The following is a 23,772-nucleotide window of genomic DNA, read 5'->3' as shown; positions in this document are numbered from 1 at the left end:
TTACAGATTTCCCCTTCCAGTTCCAAAAGTAGTTATTCTAGAGTAAGTATTCCACACATAAAATTTAGCTGAATCAAATAAAAAATCACCAAATGCAAATATCGATTCCAAAGCACAGATTTTATATATACTGCTTTCATAGTTCCCTTCTGCTCTTTTCTAGATAAAAGCAAGAAATTGTAAATATTCCCACTAAAAAACTCGAATCAAGCACATTGGCCTTTTCAAGTAATTCAGAAAAGGTAGATCATCAAGAGAAACTCCTGAGACACAGCAGTCTTCAGTGCATTCACAAGAGCCTCTGACTGTAAGCTTTCTCTAGTTAACCGCCAGAAGAGCGACTACTTGTGCTATGCATGCAGATGCACTCAATTTCCTTTACCAGATAAGCTACAAACACCAACCAAACTTGTCCCTTCCATCAGAATACTTTTCACACTCTTTAGCAAAGTAATCAACCCTCCCAGGAGAAGCTAATTCAAATACACTCAGCATCTTTGGTTATAAGAGCAATACAGTGTGTAGATGCTGTTAAGAGTTCTACCATGGCTAAGCCAAGATTGGATAAAATCCTATAGGTAGATATAAATGTAACCTGCATTTTCTAAGCTCCTTGTAAGTCATCATATAAAGTTCAGATCTTTTTGAAATTTTATGCTTATTAATGGCAGTCATCTCTCACTGGGGCCACTTTCTGTAACTCAGGTCAATTGAGAAGGTCATTGAATATGATTCCTCCAGTCCCTTCCAAGACAGGCTAGGTCTCCAAGGGGCACACAAAGGACAAGAACATGTCCAGCTGGTTCTTCACAATAACTTCATCTGGATGCAGCTTGTGCGGTAGATAATGGGCCAGGGTCATCTCCCAGGCATCGACGAGATATACTCCAACCCCTGAGAACATCCTCCGAAGGATGGTGTCCAGCTGAAAGTTGTACCAGTCGCTGTTGAAAAGGCTCACCTCAGGTCCCAGCTCCTGGGCATTGGCCGTCCGGATGACCACCACGGTCTTTGGGCTTCGATCAAGGAGCCGAACCACTGCTCGACGGATGTTCCTGAGCCGCCGGATGTACACTTCCAAAGGGAAGGTGCTGAAGTGAGACCATACAGCTATGGCAACCACTGTGTTCTTCCCTCCCACAATGCCATTCAGCTCATTCGCCACATAATGGAGCTCACTGCTAAAGACGGTTGTGAAGCGGATGGGTGGACCATGGCAGCGGTATTTGAGCAGGATGCTGTGCTTCTGGTCCACTGCAAGGAAAGGACCCACATTCTTGGGACTACCCAAGTTAAACTCCACTAAATCTGAAACAAGGAAAACTCAAGTTCATAAAAGCCTTCAAACCAAGCACATATATTTTGATTATACCTTATTAAGTGGCTTCAAATAACAAGTTTTTTTTAAGTACAACAAAAAGGTACAATATAAATGTAAAGGGAATACCTATTTCACTGAACCCTGCCCCCTTTTGTATCAATGGGCCTTGATTCTAACATGTTTATTATTTAAATTATTACATAAACATAACATTCATTATAAATAACACCATCAATGATAGACTCTACACTAAGCCTGTCTATGCCTGAAAACAAAATAACCCATTTTCTCTAATTATTAGGCCAAGAAATGTTGCTATTTGCACTGATCATTGCAATTTTTTTAATCTATGTCTAAAAAGTTTCTGTTAACTTTTATTTTAGGTTTGGGGGTGTATGTAAAGTTTTGTTACATAGGAAAATCTGTCATATATTATTTCATCACCCAGGTTTTAAGCCCAGTACCCAATAGTTATCTTTTCTGCTCCTCTCCTTCCTCCCAACTCCCTGACTCAAGTAGACCCCAGTGTCTGTTGTTTCCTTCTGTGTGTTCATAAGTTCTTATCATTTAGCTCCCACTTATAAGTGAGAACATGCAGTATTTGGTTTTCTGTTCCTGTGTTAGTTTGATAAAGATAATAGTCTCCAGCTCCATCCATGTTCCCACAAAAGACATGATCTTGTTTTTATTGCTGCATAGTATTCCACAGTATATATGTACCACATTTTCTTTATCCAGTCTGTCATTGATGGGCATTTAGGTTGATTCCATGTCTTTGTTACTGCGAACAGTGCTGCAATGAACATTTGCTTGCATGTGTCTTTATGGCAGAATGATTTATATTCCTCTGGGTATATACCTGGTAATGGGATTGCTGGGTCGAATGGTAGTTGTGCTTTTAGCTCTTTAAGGAATCGCCATACTGCTTTCCACAATGGTCGAACTAATTTACACTTCCACCAACAGTGTGAAAGTGTTACTTTTGCTCTGCAACCTCGCCAGGATCTGTTATTTTTTGGCTTTTTAATAATAGCCATTCTGATTGGTGTGAGAACCACAATTTCATTGTGGTTTTGATTTGCATTTCTCTCATGATGAGTGATACTGAGCTTTTTCTTCACACATTTGTTGGCTGTACGTATGTCTTCTTTTGAGAAGTGACTATTTATGATCATTTAATTTATAAAAATCAACTTGGCATTTACATTTTATTCTCCTAACAGATAAATATTATATCTTTCAAGACAAGGGCTTTAACTTCTGTTTTATGAGCACATATTAGTAACCAAATACTTCTTTTGGGAAATTCTGTCATTTGTAACAACATGGATGAAACTAGAGGTCATTATGCTAAGTGAAATAAGCCACATACAGATGTCTTTGATGTAGAACTTCATGCAGTATTTGCCTTATACTGACTTATATGTGGACTTAAAAAAGTTGAAGTAGAGAGTAGAATAGTGGTTACTAGGGGCTGTTAGTGGGGTAGGTGCAATGGGGAAATGTTAATCAAGGTCTCAGAAGGAAAATGTTTTAGAGATCTATTGCACAACATGGTAACCATAATAAATAATAATGTACCATATATTTCAAAACTGCTAAGAGATTTTAAATGTTCTTACTATAAAAAAGTAAGTATGTGAGGTGATGGATATGTTAATTTACTTGATATAATAATTCCAGTATATATATATATCACATTGTACCCCATAAATATACCTATTTGCTGATTAAAAATGAATGTTTTAAAAAATAAAATTAAAGCAAGTTCAAATAATTCTGAAAAGTGAAAACAAACACCTCTTTATGCAATAAGCAAAAGAAAGAAGCAACCCTGTTTCTTTTGACTTTCAATTTTACCCTGTAGATGAAAAATCATGTTAATGTCCTATTGAAAAACTTCCATCTCTATCATGAGAATAACACAGATAGCATCGCTTTTCTCCCTCTAAGTTGTATTTCAAGGTCCAGTTGCCTGGAGACATTCTGAAGGTCCCAGGAATCAGTGGGACTCCTTGTTATTCCTAAAAAACTCTGTATAATTCATCACTTAGTGTGTGTATCCATGAGGAAAGAAGATGTGTCTCATATCGCTAAATATTCCCTTAAGTGCCTTAAGTAAATGTTGACAATCCAATTCAACTGATATTTTCTAAGCACCTACTTAGTGCCCACTGCTATAGGTGCTACAAGCCAGCAATGCTCAGATGGATAAGCTATAGTCCTTGCCCTCAGGAAGTTCACAATTTTGAAGAAGTAACATCAGAACAGAATTGTCCTACAGGATGGACAAGGTGGCTCATGCTTGTAATCCCAGTACTTTGGGAGGTCAAGGCAGGCAGATCACTTGAGGTCAGGAGTTTGAGACCAGCCTGGCCAACATGGTGAAACCCCGTCTCCATTAAAAATACAAAAATTAGCCAGCCGTGGTGGCGGGTGCCTGTAATCTCGGCTACTTGGGAGGCTGAGGCAGGAGAATCACATGAACCTGGGAGGCAGAGGTTTAGTGAGTAGAGATCACACCACTGCACTCCAGCCTGGGCGAGAGTGAGACTCCGTCTCAAAAAAAAAAAAAAATATATAGATATATATAATATAGAGAGAGAGAGAGAGAGAGAAGAGAGAGAGATATAGATAGATACATACATACATATATATATATATATATATACATACATATAATTGTCATATATTCTTCTTAACGGTTAAAGTAGGTTTCACTTTTTTCTCCTTGCATTTCCAGGCTTCTCTTCTAGATTTTCCTACCTAACTACTACTTAGCATTCAGCCCCATTTTAACTGAACAAAAGCTCAAGCTACCACTTTCTTTTGATGAAGATCAAGCATTGACATAAGGCTTTATTTTATCAGGTGAAGATATGTCTGTAAAGTATATGGTGGGAAGTGATCAAAATAGTCAGTGTGATCCTTATTATCAAAGGAAATACCAAGCTACATCATTAGAATTTAAGAAGCAAGCAACTACAGACACATAGAAAGGCCCCACTGGTCAGCATCACATCAAACCTTGTCTAGCATCATGCCATACAAAGTATTTCCCTTCTCCTAATGTATAACTTATACTTTATCAAACAAAGCTTAGTTATATCTGTTTCAATTTAAAAAACAAGCAAAACAAAAGTGGAATTGACTTTACACTGTTGGGGACAATATCTACTTCCTCCTTTCCTTCTAAAATTAAATTTAAAACTAAGTTGAGGCCAGGTGTGAGCCATCAGCACTTCAGGAGGTGGAGGCGGGCGGACTGCTTGAGTATGAGAATTCGAGACTAGCCTGAGCAACTCAGTGAGACCTCGTCTCTACAAAAAATACAAAAAATTAGTCGAGTGCAGTGGCTTATGCCTGTGGTCCCAAACGCCTGGGAGGCTGAGCTGGGAGGATCACTTGAGCCCAGGAGGTCGAGGCTGCAGTGAGCCACGATCACACCATTGCACTCCAGTCTGAGTGAGAGAGTGAGACCTCGATCAATCAATCAATCAATAAAACTAAGTTGACCTAATAAATAAAAGCTGATAAAAGAAACACAAACAACTCACAACAAACCATCAGGCTTTACTTTATTAAAAGCCTTGCCCACACGGCCGGGCGCGGTGGCTCAAGCCTGTAATCCCAGCACTTTGGGAGGCCGAGATGGGCGGATCACGAGGTCAGGAGATCGAGACCATCCTGGCTAACACGGTGAAACCTCGTCTCTACTAAAATACAAAACCTAGCCGGGCGAGGTGGCGGGCGCCTGTAGTCCCAGCTACCCCCGAGGCTGAGGCAGGAGAATGGCATAAACCCGGGAGGCGGAGCTTGCAGTGAGCTGAGATCCGGCCACTGCACTCCAGCCTGAGTGAGAGAGTGAGACCTCGATCAATCAATCAATCAATAAAACTAAGTTGACCTAATAAATAAAAGCTGATAAAAAGAAACACAAACAACTCACAACAAACCATCAGGCTTTACTTTATTAAAAGCCTTGCCCACACATAGCCATTAAAAACAGTTCCCACAAAACCATTCATCAGCTCTCTAAATTGTAAGCAGGGTTTTTATTTCTGCTCCTTCAGGATCCCTCCTTCCTTACCTCATCCACAACCCTTCCAGAAGGAGAAGAATGCCGTTGTGAAGAAGGGGTGGGCCTCCAACCACTGGGGTTTGTTCTGAGTGTGGAGAATAGCCCCAGAGTCAAGCAGAGAAATCAAGAAGTTAAGAATGCTGGAACTTACCCAGACTCCCTCAGTAGGAGCCAACTCCATTTTAGAGTCACACCAATGGTAGGCCCAATGGATGACACAAGGATGGCTTTGCTGCAAGGATGCAATATGGACCACTATAGGTCTGGCTGCTTCCTTCTACTTAAAGCTACTATAAACTTGGAGCTGGATGAGACAGAACTAGGGGAGAAACAACTGGAAATGCCCACCTCTATTTACAACCCAGAATATTAGAAGTGAAAGACACCTGTGAAGTGACATGGTCCAGCTGTCTCATCTCACACATGGAGAAATGAAGCCCTAAAAAGTAAATGACTTGTCCAAAGTCATACAGCTCATCAGTGCCATAAACCTCCATGAGAACCCAGTGCCTCCATGAGTACAACAGAACACAGCTATTGATCAGAAGCTGTCACACATCTCTCCAGGGTATGAGTACCTCTTTAGTCCTACAGAGAAATAAATGTTTCCTCACCTGATAACCTTTCTTCAGGCACCTGAGTGAGCCTGCTGATTTCAAAGCCGATGTGGGAAAGGGTTATGAAACAAAAGGCAAAGTACCAACCTGGAACAAATGTTGTAAGGTATTCAAACCATTGCCTGATTGTTGAGTCACCAAACAAATGCACCACTTTTCTTTGTAAGCACTCTGTAATGTTGTCAGGGTCATTAAACTGACGCATCTTAAACTTTCTGGGCCTCCACTGGTCTTTATAGTAATACCCAGAAGGAAAAGTTCCTGAGCCTTGAGATAGTTCTAGATTGTTAGTTTCTGTAAAGAAAAACGAAAAACAAATATTTTAATATTCTCGTCCAACAATAGATGAAAAATGTCCCAAGAAACAATTATGCCCACGTATTTGTTAGCCTGATGGCATGTGGGAAACATTTCCTGCTGTCAGATCTCAAATCCCAGACTTCTCTCCTCATTAAAAAAAAGGTTTTCTACAGCCATAAAAAAGAATGAGTTCATGTCCTTTGCAGGGACATGGATGAAGCTGGAAGTCATCATTCTCAGCAAACTAACACAGGAACAGAAAACCAAACAACGCATGTTCTCACTCATAAGCAGAAGTTGAACACCAAGAACACATGGACACAAGGAGGGGAACATCACATACTGGGGCCTGTTCGGGGGGTGGGGGGCAAGGGGAGGGAGAGCATTAGGACAAATACAAGGCTTAAAACCTAGATGATGGGTTGACAGGTGCAGCAAACCACATGTATACCTATGTAACAAATCTGCACATTCTGCACATGTATCCCAGAACTTAAAGTAGAATTTAAAAAAAAAAAAAAGTTTTCCTTTGTACAAAATGGGAAGATCTGAAATGGGCATGAGCGTGTTGGTGGACAGAAAGGAAAGGAGGGACTTTCAGCATTCCCTCTACTTACATTTTTTTTGAGATGGAGTCTCACTCTTTTTGCCCAGGCTGGAGTGCAGTGGCACAATCTTGGCTCACTGCAACCTCCACCTCCTGGGTTCAAGCGATTCTCCTGCCTCAGCCTCCCAAGTAGCTGGGATTACAGGCATGCACTACTATGCCTGGCTAACTTTTGCTTTTTTTTTTTTTTTTTAGACAGAGTCTCACTCTGTCTCCAGGCTGGAGTGCAGTGGCGCAATCTCAGCTCACTGCAACCTCCACCTCCCGGGTTCAAGCAATTCTCCTGCCTCACCCTTCCAAGTAGCTGGGACTACAGGCGCGCACCCAGCTAATTTTTGTATTTTTAGTAGAGACAAACCAAAGCATCAAGACATCATTGGCCATATCTCCTAAACATGGTTAAGGGGCAGTAGGGAAAATGCTAGATGAAGAGTCACAGGACCTAGTCTAAGTCTGACTCCACATCTCCAACTCTGAGACTTCAGAAATCATTTAAACTTTCATCTTATTCCCTAACTATACCCTCAACGTCTAGCCTAACAGAGAAGGAATCAAAATGATGACACAATAAGTGAAATCTCTGGACTCTGGTTACATCATCCATAAAATGAGTCAACTACTAGTTATTTTGAAGGGTTACTGTGAAAATTCAATACTGTAATAGTGTGAATAGTAAAGCGCATGCTAGAGTCCTGGAAACATCCTGTATGTTCTAAACGTTCAATAACTTGGTCTAGATGGTAGTTATTTTATTAGTTTTCTATTGCTGTGTAACACATCACCACAAACTTAGTGGCTTAAAAACAAGGGACACTTACTAACCTGCAGATCTGCAGGTCAGGAGTTTGAGACACAGCATAACTATATTCCCTCCTCAGTCTCACGGGCTGAAATCAGGATGTTATCAGGGCTGTGTTCTCTGGAGAAGAGCCTTCAAAAAGGTCATTCAAGGCCAGGCATGTGGCTCACGCCTGTAATCCCAGCACTTTGGGAGGCCGAGGCGGGCAGATTGCTTGAGCTCAGGAGATCGAGACCAGCCTGGCCAACATAGTGAAACCCCATCTCTACTCAAAATAGAAAAATTAGCTGGGTGTGGTGACACACACCTGTAATCCCAGGTACTTGGGAGGCTGAGGCACAAGAATCGCTTGAACACAGGAGGCGGAGATGTTCAGTGAGCCAGGATTGCACCACTGCACTCCAGCCTAGGCGACAGAGCGAGACTCTGTCTCAAAAACAAACAAAAAATAAACAAACAAACAAACAAAGTTCATTGAAGTTACTGGCAGAACTCAGTTACTTGTGGTTGTAAGACCCATTTCCTTGATGGTTATCAGCCAGGAGATGCCCTCCAGCTCCTAGAAGTTGCCTATATTCCTAGCCATGTGGCCCCCTTCATCTTTAAAATCAGCAACAAATAATCTCCCTCACATGGAATCCTTCTTTCTTAAGCAAGAACATGGTCCCTGTTAAGGGCTTATCTGATCTAAGGTCAGGTCTACCTAGGATAACGTCACTCTCTTAAAGTCAACTTTGTCATGTAACATAATCAAATCACAGGAATGATATACCATCATATTTACACGTCCCTCCCACACTTAAGGGGAAGGAGATTATGTAAGAGCATAGATCACTGGAAGTCATCTTAGTATTCAACCTACCACAGCTACAAAGATAAACACAAATGTAAAATTTCATTGTTCTTATCTATACTGTTGCTATTACATCGAGTCTTATCCTAAACTCTCAGTAAGTTCCCCCCAAAAATATAACCTCAAGTTGTTGATGAGGTTAGAATCTGTCAAGGTTCCTGAGCCACTTAGCTGTGATAATCTGGGGACCACATTACAGGTACTAATGAAAACTCAGCAGTAATTCTGGCACTAGGAAAACCTGACATAAACCAGATGCTTGCCCTTAATAAGGTAGTCAACTAGAATTACAAACTGTTTTCCCTTGCTTTTGACTGGAATTATGACCACGAGTAGCAGTAGCACTGGCAATCTCAAGCAATCTAAATATGAACCTTAACAATAATTTTACCTTGTAAGAATATTAATTAGCTAATACATAAATACAATTTCATAGGGGAAAAAACTTCAAAATATAGAATTCATAAGTGAAATGAAAGTACAAATACTATAAACTCCTTCTAAGGCTAAAGCAAAGAAAATACAACACAAGCCTCAAATACCTTGTGGTGCCAGAAAGTAAGGAAGCGCCCAAAACAAACAAAAGGGTGAGAGCGCACAGGGTGACAAAAGGGCATAAAGAAGCCAAACTGAAAGCGTTCCCAACTGCCAAAACTGGAACAATTTGAGCAAAAACAAAAGAAAATAAAATAATGATGGAATTGGATTGGATTATAACCCAAAGAATGAAATTATCATGAGTCTACACTGATATAAATACTTAAAATGAAGAAGGGACAACTCTTCTTTGCAGAATTCCAACTAATAAATGTTGAAAGAATGAGAGACATTAAAAGTCACAATTAGAATGCCACCAAAATCATTGCCACAGGCAACATCTGATGAACCTTGATGAATGCTACAATTAGTTGGTAAAAGTTTAAGCAGAAACAGAACGTTTGCATAGAATGAAGCAACAGGAGGAAAAATACGAGCCCTTTATTTAGGGTCTTTGAGTGCCCCCTGCTGGTCAATAGAGTGAAATTCAATGAAGTTCTACCAAGCTGGGTTCCTTCTACATTCCATAAAGCAATTGCCCTTTTTCTTTCCAATTATATACCTGTTACAAGAAGATGGCTTTCCTATTAAAACCAGGATATTCTGCTCCTACTAATTCATACTTTCTTCCTCTAAAAGTATATCAAAAGGCTCACTAATTACCAAATCTATCTTCCCTCTAACCAGAAGAGTAAATCATAAAACCACAGCCACTTCCTGGTTGATCCTCAAGACTTGTCAGGTACAGGTAAACTTTCCAAAGTTCCTTCCACTGACCACCCCTGGGATACCTAGGGACATCACAATAAGGGCAAGCCAGTCGAAGACTGTGAGAAAGAAGGACAGATCCAGTAGTGGGAGAGAGGGCCTCCTGAGGATGTCAGACATGGAGAGTGTTTAGAGCGCAGTACTACTGAAGGACACCATGTCTACTGACATCTTGACAATCTAAGCAATCTAAGGCCCAAACAGATAAAAGATAAATATTTCCATTACTGATGTCTCATATACAGAGCCTCTAAAATTAGTAATTCATTTGGTTCAAGTAAATCAAAAACAGCTCTTCGTCAGGAAAAGACTGGGAATTCTTGTGGCATACGATAGTAGAGACAAGAGATATAAACTGGCAGTGCCCTGGCTGCATATGGGCCAAACAGATTTCATTTAGCCCATACAATATTTTCAAAGTCTTGAATTAGATGTCAATGTTCTAAAATCTGGAGATATCACATTTAAAAAATCAAAGTTTCTGGTTTCTCTTGGAAAAAACAAATCTATGGATCTGGCCATATAGGGTTTGTTTCTACATGGTAACAAAGCAGCCGAAACTGAAAAGAGGCTGCGCCTTGAGATGGTCCTTGCTTTTCAGTTCCTTCCCACCACTCAAACAAGGCATGTGGCTAATATCCACTCTGCCTGTCCACATGTATTAAATATTGAGCCCCTGAAGCAAAAGGGTTTGCAACATCTACAGAGTGGAGTACTATCAGTTAATCCACTTTTAAAAGCTAGAAGGACCTTGCCCGCCATCTGTATAAGCTTCATTAGTGACATTCATCCCTTCTTTCTAACAATCACGATAGCTAATTATATCTGTTCTGCAAGAACATAACATAAACATTTGCTGCTCTGAATTTTGTTCTTTTACTATTAATATTCTACAGCAATAAATCAGAGTCACCCAAAACGTTTGTTAAAACATGAACTGCTGGGCCCCACCAGCTAGGGTTTCTGTTTCAGTCGTCTGAGATGGGACTTGAGAATCTGCAATTCTATCAGGTCTCCTGGTAATGCTGATGCCATTGATCCACAGATCACACTTTGAGAACAGCTGCTATTCTCCAACCCAATGTTTTTTATTTTAAACATTTCCATTATAATTTTACCCATATTTCTCAAGTATCTCTAGAAAAGCAATGTCCTACACAACTTTTTGTGATGATGGATAAATTATACATAAAACGCTGTCTACATATAGTTATTCGGCATGTGTGATTAAATAACTAGATTTTGAATTTTATTTAATCTTAGTTAATTTAAATTTGAATCACTACATGTGACTAGTTGCTATCATATTGGACAACATTGTTCAAAGACTCAAGGAACCAAACAGAAGAGGGCTGGCAAGAGAAGAAGATTTTTACATGAGCATAAATAGCAAAACTCGGCCATGCACATGTCTGTAATCCCAGCACTTTGGGAGGCCAAGGTGGGAGGACTGCTTGAGCTCAGGAGCTTAAGATCATCCTGGGCAACACGGCAAAAATTTGTCTCTGCAAAAAAAATACAAAAATCAGCCAGGTGTGGTGGTGTATGCCTGTAGTCCCAGCTACTTGGGAGGCTGAGGTGGGAGGATCACTTGAGCCCAGGAGGGCAAGGCGGCAGTGAGTCAAGATTGTGCCACTGCACTCCAGCCTAGGTAACAGAGCAAGATCCTGTCTCAAAAAAATAAAATAAAATAAAATAACAATAAATATCAAAACTCAGAATTACGCACATAAGATCTGATTTTTTAAATCAAACAGTACTTTTAATATTTTCAATTGTGCCCAGAAGTAACTATGGCATATAAGTTTTTGCAGCATAAATGAAATAACAGAGCCTCAACCCACTTAGTAAGAAAAACAATAAATCATCAAGCTTATTCTTTTTTTGTTTTTTTTGTTTTGTTTTGTTTTTTTACCTTTTATTCTCCTGGGAATCACAGTTACCCAATCAGGTCCACTGGAGTTGATTGGCATTTTGATATTGACACCACTTTAAGAGGAATAAAAAAGCACAAGCTCAGGTTCAGGAACATTTATTTTCAGATATATGTCTTTACTTACACATGATAAAATGACTAATTTCACAGAGCCTTATTATGATGAAACATACTTATGAATGTTAACCAACATAAATAATAAACTGGGTCTCTTGTAATAAGCAGGTTATATGTATATAAAAACTGAAAAAAAATAAATTGATTCTTAAAATTTCACTCCACTGTATACTGCTAAGAGTACAAACTCCAAAATGACCAATTCTGGTTTGAATGATGTATTCCCCTTGGACTCAGAGAATGGCTCACACTGACAAGAATGTCTACTTTGTCATTATCTAGTTTTCAGGCTGCAAGTTCATGCTGCATTAAGTCATGTATCTGATTCCTTAGGCCTTTTCCAGATCTCAGAGGAGTCCTACGTGGGACACTTAACCCCCAGATATTTACTTATGCAGTACTTTGCTCATCATTACCAGGACTCTTTAGTGTCTGTTCCCCTTACTAAAACATGTACTACTCGAGGGAGGCAGCAGGGGAAAAAAGTAAAATAAAATAAAACATATACTACTCGAAGACAAGGGTGATGCCTCATTCATCTTTGTATCCTAGCACAGGCCCTGGTCTAGAGTCCACACTCAGTAAATATTTTTGGAGGGCTGCATTAAAACGTGGCGGAGGGTGGAGGTAAGGAGAAAAGCACTGAAAATTCAAGGCAACTATTCCAAAAACTGAGTCACAATAAAACTAGGCCTCACGTACTTAGACCAAAAACAAAAAAATAAAATGTTAACTCCCCAAACTCTTGATATGGGAATGTGCAGTCATTTTTTATTATTTCATCAATTTCAGAAAAACCTGTTTATTCAACAAATAATTCTTAAGCTTCTGAAGCCAGGTACTGCCCTAGAATCCAGGGCTACTAAAGTAAGCAAAACACAGCATCTCCTTCTTCATGGAGCTGACACAGAGGAGACAGACAAAAAACAAGTAATGAAGGAAGTATACAGGCCTGGCCACATTAGAGCATAATCGAATTTCATAGCTTAAATAAAGTGATTTTTAAGACAGCACATATAAACTACTTTCATGAGTTTAGAGTTTTATGGTAAGAAAAATATATACAATTTACTTGTCTATAGTTATAAGAATTATATAATTATTATTGTACAATAATTTTCTTGCAAAAACATAATTTCCTCTGTAATTTTCCTGCCAAAATATTTAGCCTCAGTCTAATCACATGGAAAGTGAAAACTATAAAGCAAATCCAAAGTAGACTGGGCATGGTGGCTCACGCCTGTAATCCCAGCACTTTGGGAGGCCAAGACGGGCGGATCTCCTTAAGGCCAGGAGTTTGAGACCAGCCCGGCCAACACGGCAAAACTCCATCTCTACTAAAAATACAAAAGTTAGCCAGGTGTGGTGGTGCACGCCTAGTAGTCCCAGCTACTCGGGAGGGCGAGGCACAAGAATCACTTGATCCCAGGAAGTAAAGTGAGCCAAAGGTTACAGTGAGCTGAGATCACTGCATTGCACCCCAGCCTGGGTGACAGAGCGACACTGTCTCGAGAAGAAAAAAAAAAAAAGAAGTAAAGGACATTCTACAAAACAGCAACATCAAAATTGCCAATGTCATACAAAACAAAATAGGCTAAAGAATTCTTTTGGATTAAAGAGATAACCAAACATACTGTGTAAGCATAGATTAAATTAGTTAAAATTAAAAAGATAGCTATAGAAGTCATTATTTGAACAACTGAAGAAACTTGAATATCTAACATGAACTGCATATTAAATAATAGTACTATAACAATGATAAATGTCCCAAATGTGATCATTATGGTTACATGTTAGAGAAAGTCCACTTTCTTAGAAGAGGCATATTTATGGAGTGCAGAGCCATGATGTCTGCACCATACTCTTAGATGGTTCAGAGGAAAAAATTATACACAGATACATATAAACACAGAGAAAGAAAAGCAGAATGTGGCAAAACATTAATAATAGTGAATCTAAGTTAAAGGTATATGAGTTCATTGTTATTATTCCTGCAATGTTTCTAAAGATTCAATATTTTTAATACAAAGTTAGAAAGAAAAAAGCAGCAATCATGCTAAAATAAAAGGGAAATGTTGTAGGTGATAAGCCCATTCTTTCAAAAGGCCTTCCCTTATATTAATAGGATCTTTAAGGAAACCCCTGTTGCCCTTTCCAAAACTAACACTTTTGTTCCCTTATAGATAAAGAACAAAGATGACATTCCTCTAATTGTTCAACTGTCATTTAGGGAACCAAATACCAAGGCTAAGATTCTTAATTCTTTCTGGTTTAAGTAAGGTTATGAGTTACCAAGAAAGAGAAGTAAAAAAGGTTACCAGCTCAACATATTTGGGCCATGAGCTCAAAACAGTACACCCAAAGATCCCCCCAAAAATCAATTTAAATCTTTTTCTTTTTCTTTTCAGATGGTCTTATGCAATATTTCAGAACCTAAAGAGAATAAATGGAAAATGAAAACCAATTATAAGGACTCTGTCAAATGTTTGCTTTCCAAAAACTTACACCACCTCAAACATTGTTTTCTCAGCAAACTTCCAGGTAAATAGAATTCTGCAATTATTCTACAACACTGTACCATCAACCAGCCTCACCCAGGATATGCAAGTAAGGGCAGGGACAAACACATTATTTTATCTTTGTGGGTTCACGGGTGTTTTTTGTTTTTAATGGTAGAATTTACAGTCAGAAATACTTTTAAGTTTTACACTAAGTCAGCTCTCTAAACTTTCTCTGTTTTCCACATGGAATTTGAGTAAATTACTATGCTTCTTCCCCTTTGCTAGACCACTAACTAGACTGACAACATAACTCTATAGGGCAATTATAGTTAGCAATCATTTACTATAGATTTCAAAACAATTATGACACTGGAATTGGAATGTTCCCAACACAAAGATGATAAATGCTTCAAGCAATGGATACTCCAATTACCCTGATTTGATCATTACATATTATATGCTTGTATCAAAATATCATATCTACCTCAAAAATATGTACAACTAGTATGTATCCATAATAATTTAAAAATCTAAAAACACAACTCTAACGGAGCATGGTGGCTCACATCTGTAATTCCAGCCCTTTGGGAGGCCAAGGCAGGAGGACTACTTAAGCCCAAAGGTTCAAGACCAGCCTGGGCAACATAGTGAAACCACATTTCTACAAAACATACAAAAATTAGCTGGGTGTGGTGGTGCACACCTGTAGTCTGACACGGGAGGTGGCGCACACTCGGGAGGCTGAGGTGGGAGAATCGCTCGAACCCGGGATGTCAAGGCTGCAGTGAGCTGCAATCATGGCACCGCACTCCAGCCTGGATGACAAAGTGAGACCCTGTTGCAAAACAAACCAACCAACCAATCCTCTAAAATAGGGTAACTGAGTAGTCTTCATACATAGGCAAAAAAGTACACAGAAATAAAATAATCTGCTCAGTCACTAATAAACAGCATGTCTGAAACCTGAACCCAGGAATAAAATGAAAAAACTTGTTTTGGTTTTGTTTGGAGGAGTTGTGAAATTTAATTTTGTTTTCATTTTGTACTGAACCATAGAAAATACCAGTCTTCTCAGCAGTACAGTAAACACTGTACATTGAGTAGCGCTCCCTCTGCTGGCCTTCCAAAGGTATGGCATGAATCCACTAGACCTGTACATAATCCGGTATGACCAAAAGCTGACTTCAGGGTGGAAAACTGAAGGGTTTTATTTTAGGAGCTCCTACAAACCACATACTTTATGGTAGCACCTTTTCTCCCATCCGGTAATGAGTGAACATAAACTATGAAATTTTTTAGGGTGCCCAGATGTACTTAACAAAAATACCTCCCTTTCATCCAAGAAAAAAATTCTCTCTACCAAGGACTGTTTAAAACAATATACTCCATTAAAAGTAAAAAACATGTATACATTCTTTCAAACAACTGTACTTTTTTGTTGAGGCAGGGTCTCAATCTGTTGCCCAGGCTGTAGTGCAACTGCGATTACAGCTCACTGCAACCTCAAACTCCTGGGCTCCAGCCTTCTTCCCACCTCAGCCTCCCAAAGTGCTGGGACTACAGTCATGAGCCACCACACTTGGCCAAAATGGTACTTTTTAACCATGTAGCTTTTATAATTTTTTATTTCTTAGTAATGTTATGAAATGTTGAAGAAAACACAAATTGTAATTCATATTGGTTCCATATTCCTTTCTGCACATTATTCTATGTATTTATCATCATGCTGAAAATATTTTATGCTTATATTTGAAATAGAAATTTGAACACAATACTGTAATAATTTCAACAACTATATAGCTTAAAAAATATAGTTTTCTGTGGCATTCCTGACTTCCTATGCTTATTAAGTAAACCCAGCAATGTTGCCATATTCATAGTTTTTTAATCAGTATGTTCAAATGATTTTAAAACCGTTATTATGTTACTTTTAAAGTTTCAGTTCATTAGATACAAAGATAAAACACCAGCCTGACTACTAGGCCTACCAGCCTGTTCTTGGATTATATTTTTTCTTCACATAAAATAGATGAGGTCTTGCTATGTTGCCTAGGCTGGTCTCAAACTCCTGGGCTCAAGCGATCCTCCCATTTCATCCTCCCAAAGTGCTGGGATTACAAGCATGAGTCACGACCACACCTGGCCCTTGGATAACTTTTATCTGTTCTGTGAATAAGGGATTTTACTTACACAGCTACTGTGCAACCACGCTTTGTGGTTCTAAAGTAACAGATATGAGGGTAAAGAAAAAAATTCAAGGGTAAAAGGTCTTTAATTTGGACTTAGATAAGCACTAAGCTTCACTTGTAAAACACTAACGAAAAATATAAATCTCTGTTTAATTTTTTATTCACTACCTCTTCTGAATTGGGCCACGTTGAGAGAGAGATAAGAAACACATACCCAATACCAGAAAGTCTCCTCAACGGGACAAGGACAGTGGAAAAGAACTCTTCAAATTATCCCCAAGAAAAAGCAGCACGTACCTCTGGAAGAAAGCACTCTCTGCAGCAGTTAGGAGACCCTTCAGGTATCCACCTTTGAAATGGGTAATTCTGCTGCTGCAAGGGAGCTTCTTTGGTTTGAAGCAGAACCAGGGCTCCCCAGTGTAGAGGTCTGTAAAGTTACACAGGGGCAGATTCCCAGGAAGACACACGTTGCACTCAGTAGTTTCAGAAATTCTTCCCGAACGGAAGAGACTCTTGAAATAGACCCTGTCTGGTTTATCTTCCTGTAAGCGCTGAAGAACTCTGATCCCTTCACTGGGGTGGACCAGAAATATGGACACTTTAACTTTGCCTGGCCATAACAAAGTAAAGAAAACCTTGTAAAACCCATTCTGGTAGTCCACCACCCTGCCCACAGCCCCAGCCTGCAGCTTGGGGGAGTGAATTCTGGCCTGCAGGTAGTCTCCACCATACTTCTTGGGCTTTCTTTGAAAATCCTGTACATGAACCAGCACCTCCAGCTGGCTTCCCACCTGAAAGAAGGCAGCAGAGTTCAAGATGACAAAGTAGCTGGAAGAAGGGTCAGTGCTTTTCACAAAGGGAACTGGGCCCACATCAGGAACCTGTCGGTGCAAGGCAGCCAGCAAGGAGTCCTCCTCCATACGTTCCTGGCTGGACAGGGTCTGCTGATCATAGCCGCAGTATGGATTTCGGCTAATTCCTATCACCTGGGAGGAAATAAACTGTCCACTGCTGTCGATGAATGTGGCTGAAACAGTCTCATGGTCCAAGTACTAAAGAAGAAGACACAAACAACAGAAATTACCACTATAATAGGTCTCTGTATTTTCGGCATAAATTCAGAGGGCTCCCCACACTTCTGCGAGTTTTAGCTCCAGGAGCTCACACAGTGAGTTTGAGCTCCAGGATTCTCACAGTGAATATCAAAGAAAAAATCCCCTTGGGCTTCCAGGAAGGGAAAGGGAAAAGGACCCATTTTGAAGTAGGCAGAGCACTGTGTTGTTCTGAACAAAGCTGCCCCTCAAGAGAAACCACTTTATCAGAACCTAGCCTACTGGAGTTTTGTCAGAGCCTAACCAACCTGAGAGAAGGGAAATACCCAACTCCAGCCCACTTTAGCCACCCAGTCCAACCTAAGATGGTGAAACACCAAGAAAAAAGGAAAGGAAAGGAATAGAGAAAGATATACTATGCTAACACTAACCCAAAGAAACCAGTAGCAGCTGTATTAATTTCAGAGCAGATTTCAAAGCAAGGAAAGTTATCAAAGATAAAGGGGGTCATTACATAATAATAAACGAGTCAATTCTCAAAAAATAAATAAATAAATAACAACCCTTAACATGTAAGTACCTAACCAATGAGTATCAAAACATGTGAAGCAAAAACTAACGGAGAAATAGATGAATCTACATTATAGTCTAAGACTTCAACACTCCTCTATCAGAAATACACAGATCCAGTAGGCAGAAAATCGGTAAGGACATAGTTGAATTCAACAGCACCATCAATAAACTGGATATAGTTGACATCTGTAAACTACTTCATATCAAGCTCTCATGGAACATTCACCAAAACGGACCACATTCTGGGCCATAAAATGCACCTTAAAATTTTTTAAAATAAAATCATACAATGTCTTCTCTTAAATTAAACTAGAAATCAGTATAGAAAGATAGCTGGAAAAATCCCAAAATGGTATACAAATGGGTAACATACAAAATCTCACGAGCAATTTTAAATATTTTAACTAGGTGAAGGTGAAAATATAATTTATTAAACACTATAGGATGAAGCAAGAGAAGTGCTTAGAGGGAAATTGATAGTACTATACATATTTTAGGAAAGAAAATGACCTAAAAGGAATAATTTAACCTTACATCTTAGCAAACTAGAAAAGAAGAGCAAACAATATCCAAAATAAGCAGAAGAAAATAATAAATATGATAGCAGAAATCAATGAAGTTGAAAACAGGAAATTAATAAAGAAAAATCAATGAAACCCAAAGCTGGTTTTTTAAAAGATTGATAAAACTGATAAGCCTCTAGCTAGGCTAAGAAAAAAAAGGGAGGACACAAATTATTAATATCAGAAATGAAAAGGAGACCATCACTACAGATCCCATGGACATTAAAGGAATAAAGGACTATTATGAACAATTCTATGACCACAAATTTGATAACCCAGATGAAATGGACCAATTCCTTGAAGGACACAGTCAATAAAGAATCCACCTAATGATGCAAAAGTAATATTATAACTAGTGGAAATCAAATATAAAAGAATGAAGTAGGCCGGGTGCAGTGGCTCACATCTGTAATGCCAGCACTTTGGGAGGCTAAGGCAGGTGGATCACGAGATCAGAAGTTCAAGACCGGCCTGGCCAACATGCTGAACCCCACGTCTCTACTAAAAACAGAAAAATTAGCCAAGCATGATGGAGGTTGCCTGCAATCCCAGCTACTCAGAAGGCTGAGGCAGAGAACTGTTTGAACCTGGGAGGCGGAGGTTGCAGTGAACCAACATTGCACCACTGCACTCCAGGCTGGGCGATAGAGTGAGACTCCATCTCAAAAAAATAGTAATAAATAAGTAAATAAGTAAGAATGAGTAGTGCTTTCTTCATCACTTAGAGTAGGAAGTTAAGATATATTATCTTAGGCTGTTGGGGAAATAAAAGGTCTAAATACATTATTTAATGTTATATGTAGAAATAAAATTAATTTTACAAATTGTGGAAGGAGAATGAAGTAAGCAGAGGCCTTATTTTTTTTTTTTTTTTTTTTTTTTTTTTTAGACGGAGTCTCGCTCTGTCCCCTGGGCTTGGAGTGCCAGTGGCCGGATCTCAGCTCACTGCAAGCTCCGCCTCCAGGTTTACACCATTCTCCTCTGCCTCAGCTCCCGAGTAGCTGGGACTACAGGCGCTGCCACCTCGCCGCTAGTTTTTTTGTATTTTTTTTAGTAAGAGACAGGATTTTCACTGTGTTAGCCAGGATGGGTCCCGATCTCCTGACCTCGTGATCTGCCGCGTCTCCGGCCCTCCCTCAAAGTGCTGGTATTGAAGGCTTGAGCCACCGCGCCCGGCCCTTATTTTTCATTAACAGTAGTAGGTCGGGTGCAGTGGCTCATGCCTGTAATTCCAACACTTTGGGAGGCTGAGGCAGAAGAACTGCTTAAGGCCAGGAGTTCAAGACCAGCCTGGGCAACATAGCAAGACCCGATCTCTACAAGAAATTTTTTTTAAAAGTTAGCCAAGCATGGTGGCACATGCCTGTAGTCCTAAGCTACATGAAAGGCTGAGCTGGGAGGATCACTGAACCCAGGAGCTCCAGGTAGTAGTGAGCTATAATCACACCATAGAACTCCAGCCTGAGCAACAGAGCAAGACCTTGTCTCTAACAAATACATAAATAAATATAAATTAAAACTAGGCTGGGCACAGTGGCTCACACCTGTAATCCCAGCACTTTGGGAAGCAGAGGTGGGCAGACCGGGATCGCTTGAGCTCAAGAGTTCAAGACTAGCCTGGGCAACATAGTGAAACTCCATCTCTACTAAAAATACAAAAATTAAGCTGGGTGTGGTGGTGCACACCTGTAATTTCAGCTATTCAGGAGGCTGAAGCACAAGAGTTGCTTGAACGCAGGAGGCAGAGGTTGTAGTGTGCTGAGATCGTGCCACTGCGCTCCAGCCTGGACAACAGAACAAGACCCAGTCTCAAAAACTTTAAAAGAAAAAAAAATAGATATATAGATATAGATATACACACATACATATATATGTGCATATATATGTGTGTGTATATGTGTGTGTGTACATATATGTGTGTATACATATTATGGGGATTGCTTGAGCCCAGGAGTTAGAGGTTACAGTGAACAACGACTGTGCCACTGCACTCTAGCCTGGGCAACAGAGTGAGAACCTGTGCTTAAAAAAAGAAAAGAAAAGAAAAAAACAGCAGTAGCAGAAACACCCAGCATTTATTGTGAGCACTTATGTGCTGGATACTCTTGTAAACAGTTTACATGAATCTTTAAATTCAATGTTGAAATTATCACATGTGGTAAGTCCTGTTATCATGTCCATTTTGTAGAAGAGGAAACTGAGGCAAAGAATAGCTTAATAATTTGCTCAAGGCCACGTAGGTTAGAAGCAGCACAGGGTTAGAAGCCAAGCTGTCTGAATTGACACCTGTGTTCTTAACCACCATGCTCCACTGCCTCATATGAGCAAGTCAGGAGATAATTCGTAAAGTTCACAAATCAAGACATAAGTATGTAATGTATAATTAGTGCTAACTACCCAAATAATTAAAAATAAGCAATTATATTCACTCAGAGTAAAGAATGGGGAGGGAATCCAATTGTGTACTTAATACCATCTCCATTCTTGGAAATTTCCATGCATTCCATGAACTACTTTATTAGTAAACAGGATACAGGAACAAATGGGCAGGAAAAAAGTTATATACCTAACCTGAGGCATATAACTAACCTACCTAAGATGTAGAAAACTACACCTTACGTTATGCAATTAGTTAAACTGCAGGGGAATAAACACAACAAAGTAAAACCAAAAATTTCTCTCCTCAATAGCTATAGCGTTTCCTTGTTTCTAGCAAAACACTTAAACAAGGCCTCAGGCTCCCCACCTACGGCAAACCACTGCAAAATCCTACATAAGGTAAAAATAATCTCAGGATACAAGAATGTTTAACGCTCTTCTTAAGATTCTGCATTTTTCCCCTCTCATTTTATACTAACATACACACATTTTCATTTTAAAGAATCCCATCTAGGAGACTTCATTTTGAAGGGTACATGGCAGTATTTGTTTATTTCAAAATGGCATGGCGAAAACAAAACTGACTTTGAAAATTCCCTTTATCACCTTACTGATTACCTTTCAGGAAATGTTCCAGCCACCCTCTCCTTTTTAGTTGTTGTAAGTCTGTGACACACCATTAAGGACCAAATCATGCACCATGTGATTACAGCATAGCTCTTCTTCCTAACCTTTTCCTCTCTTCCTCACCCAACTGACTGACACATGCAACCCAATCCAGAAATCACCATACATTTGGTGGTAACTCCCCTGAATTTTACTTGCAAATGACAGAAATGCAAAAATGTCAATCTGCTTAACTTTCCTAAAGACAACGGTAACTTCACGCCTGCCATCTTTTTAGGTTCAGAGCTAACAGGAAACACCAAACAGATGGCTCACTCCTCGAGTCATCATAACCCATGGGCTGGAGTGAACATGGTGACTGCCTGTCCCACATCCATTTCACTCCTGGCCTACTGAACCACAGCAATGCTGTTTGCTGACCTGTCAGCTCAGGGGTGGGCCTAACTGATGGAGGGGTAATCCCAGGTAAATGGCTGGTTCAGGAATGGGTATGTGACCCAATTCTGGACTATGAGAACCAGAAGAGGTTGCTGGAGGCTTATGCTTGCATGCAGCCAAATTCAGGCACCACTAATTCCCCCTGCTAACAGCTATTTGAATTTTACTTGCGAATTAAAAAACACAGTATTTTGAGATCGTTTCAAGAGAATAACTGCTTCTTTAGGTGGACATGTACACGAAAGCAAAAACGCCATTACTCCGGCAGCCATCCTACAATCAACCGTGAAGGAGGATGCCATAGATAAAAGGCAACACACAAAAGAAGGCACAGTTAAGAGGCTTTCAGACAGAGGCTGATTCCCAAAAGAACTATGCCCAACCTATCCACTGACTTCTATTCAAATGAGTAATATGTATTACCATTAGCTTGAAACAGGTGTCTTTACTTGAAGCCCAAAGTCCTAATACACAGGTGTTATAAAACATATCTAAAATATCAATGAATAAGGCAAAAGAAAAAAAATGCAGAACTTTCTCAATGAGAGCTTATCAGAGAAATAAAACGCTGCAATTCTCCCTCCAACCTTTTGTTAGATATTCCTACAAATACCCCCTTCTCATATTATGGGCTGTTTTTTGAATTTTTCTGTTTGTTTGTTTGTTTGTTTGTTTTAGACGAGTCTCACTTTGTTGCCCAGGGTGAAGTGCAGTGTTGCAATCTCGGCTCAGTGCAACCTCTGACACCTGGATTCAAGTAATTCTCATGTCTCAGCCTCCCGAATAGCTAGGATTATAGGCACCCGCCACTAGGCCCAGCTTTTTTGTATTTTTAGTAGAGATGGGGGTTTCACCATGTTGGCCAGGCTGGTCTCAAACTCCTGACCTCGGATGATCCACCCACCTGGGCCTCCCAATGTGCTAGGAATCCAGGTATGAGCCATTGCGCCATCTTATGTAATATTTTTAATTAAAATTGAGTCTGCTTTTTAGAAACTGATAAGATACTCCAATCACAAGAGTACAGTAAGTGTCAGAAGCATAGTATATTCTATATCTAGAAAGAAGATTCTATATCTAGAAAAACCCACAATCTCAGCCCAAAAGCTTGTCCAATTAACAACTTCAGCAAAGTTTCAGAATACAAAAACAACGTACAAAAATCACTAGCATTCCTATACATCAACAACAGCCAAACTGAGAGCCAAATCAGAAAGGCAATCCCATTCACAGTTGTCACAAAAAGAATAAAATACTCATGAATACAGCTAACAAAGGAGGTGAAAGAGTTCTAAAATGAGGATTACAAAACACTATTCAAAGAAATCAGAGAAGACACAAACAAATGGAAGAACATTCCATGCTCATGAATAAGAAGAACCAATATAATTAAAATGGCTATACTGCCCAAAGCAATTTACAGATTCAATGCTATTCCTATCAAACTACCAACAACATTCTTCATAAAACCAGAAAAAACTATTTTAAAATTCATATGGAACCAAAAAGAGCCC

At 39.5% G+C, this 23,772-nt stretch overlaps 1 protein-coding gene across 7 annotated transcripts in view; it reads right to left on the bottom strand.

Annotated features, from left to right (window-relative positions):
- Nucleotides 1-101: 101 nt before the first annotated feature.
- Nucleotides 102-23,772, bottom strand: part of NXPE3 (neurexophilin and PC-esterase domain family member 3) — a 40,376-nt gene continuing 16,705 nt past the window's right edge. For all 7 annotated transcript variants that reach the window (XM_017869521.1, XM_017869519.1, XM_017869523.1 and 4 more), the window contains 4 exons: nucleotides 16,924-17,678; nucleotides 11,799-11,872; nucleotides 6,107-6,313; nucleotides 102-1,308 (listed from right to left, as the gene is read on the bottom strand). In XM_017869521.1, coding sequence (XP_017725010.1) covers nucleotides 758-1,308; nucleotides 6,107-6,313; nucleotides 11,799-11,872; nucleotides 16,924-17,678 — 1,587 coding nt within the window. In that variant the 3' untranslated portion in view covers nucleotides 102-757. The remainder of the gene's footprint in view (nucleotides 1,309-6,106; nucleotides 6,314-11,798; nucleotides 11,873-16,923; nucleotides 17,679-23,772) is intronic.

The sequence above is a fragment of the Rhinopithecus bieti genome, unplaced genomic scaffold (assembly GCF_001698545.2).
Source record: "Rhinopithecus bieti isolate Rb0 unplaced genomic scaffold, ASM169854v2 scaffold_4640, whole genome shotgun sequence".
Lineage (NCBI taxonomy): Eukaryota > Metazoa > Chordata > Mammalia > Primates > Cercopithecidae > Rhinopithecus > Rhinopithecus bieti.
Note: the sequence above shows the minus strand (reverse complement) of the source record. Positions and strands in the feature narration are given on the sequence as shown.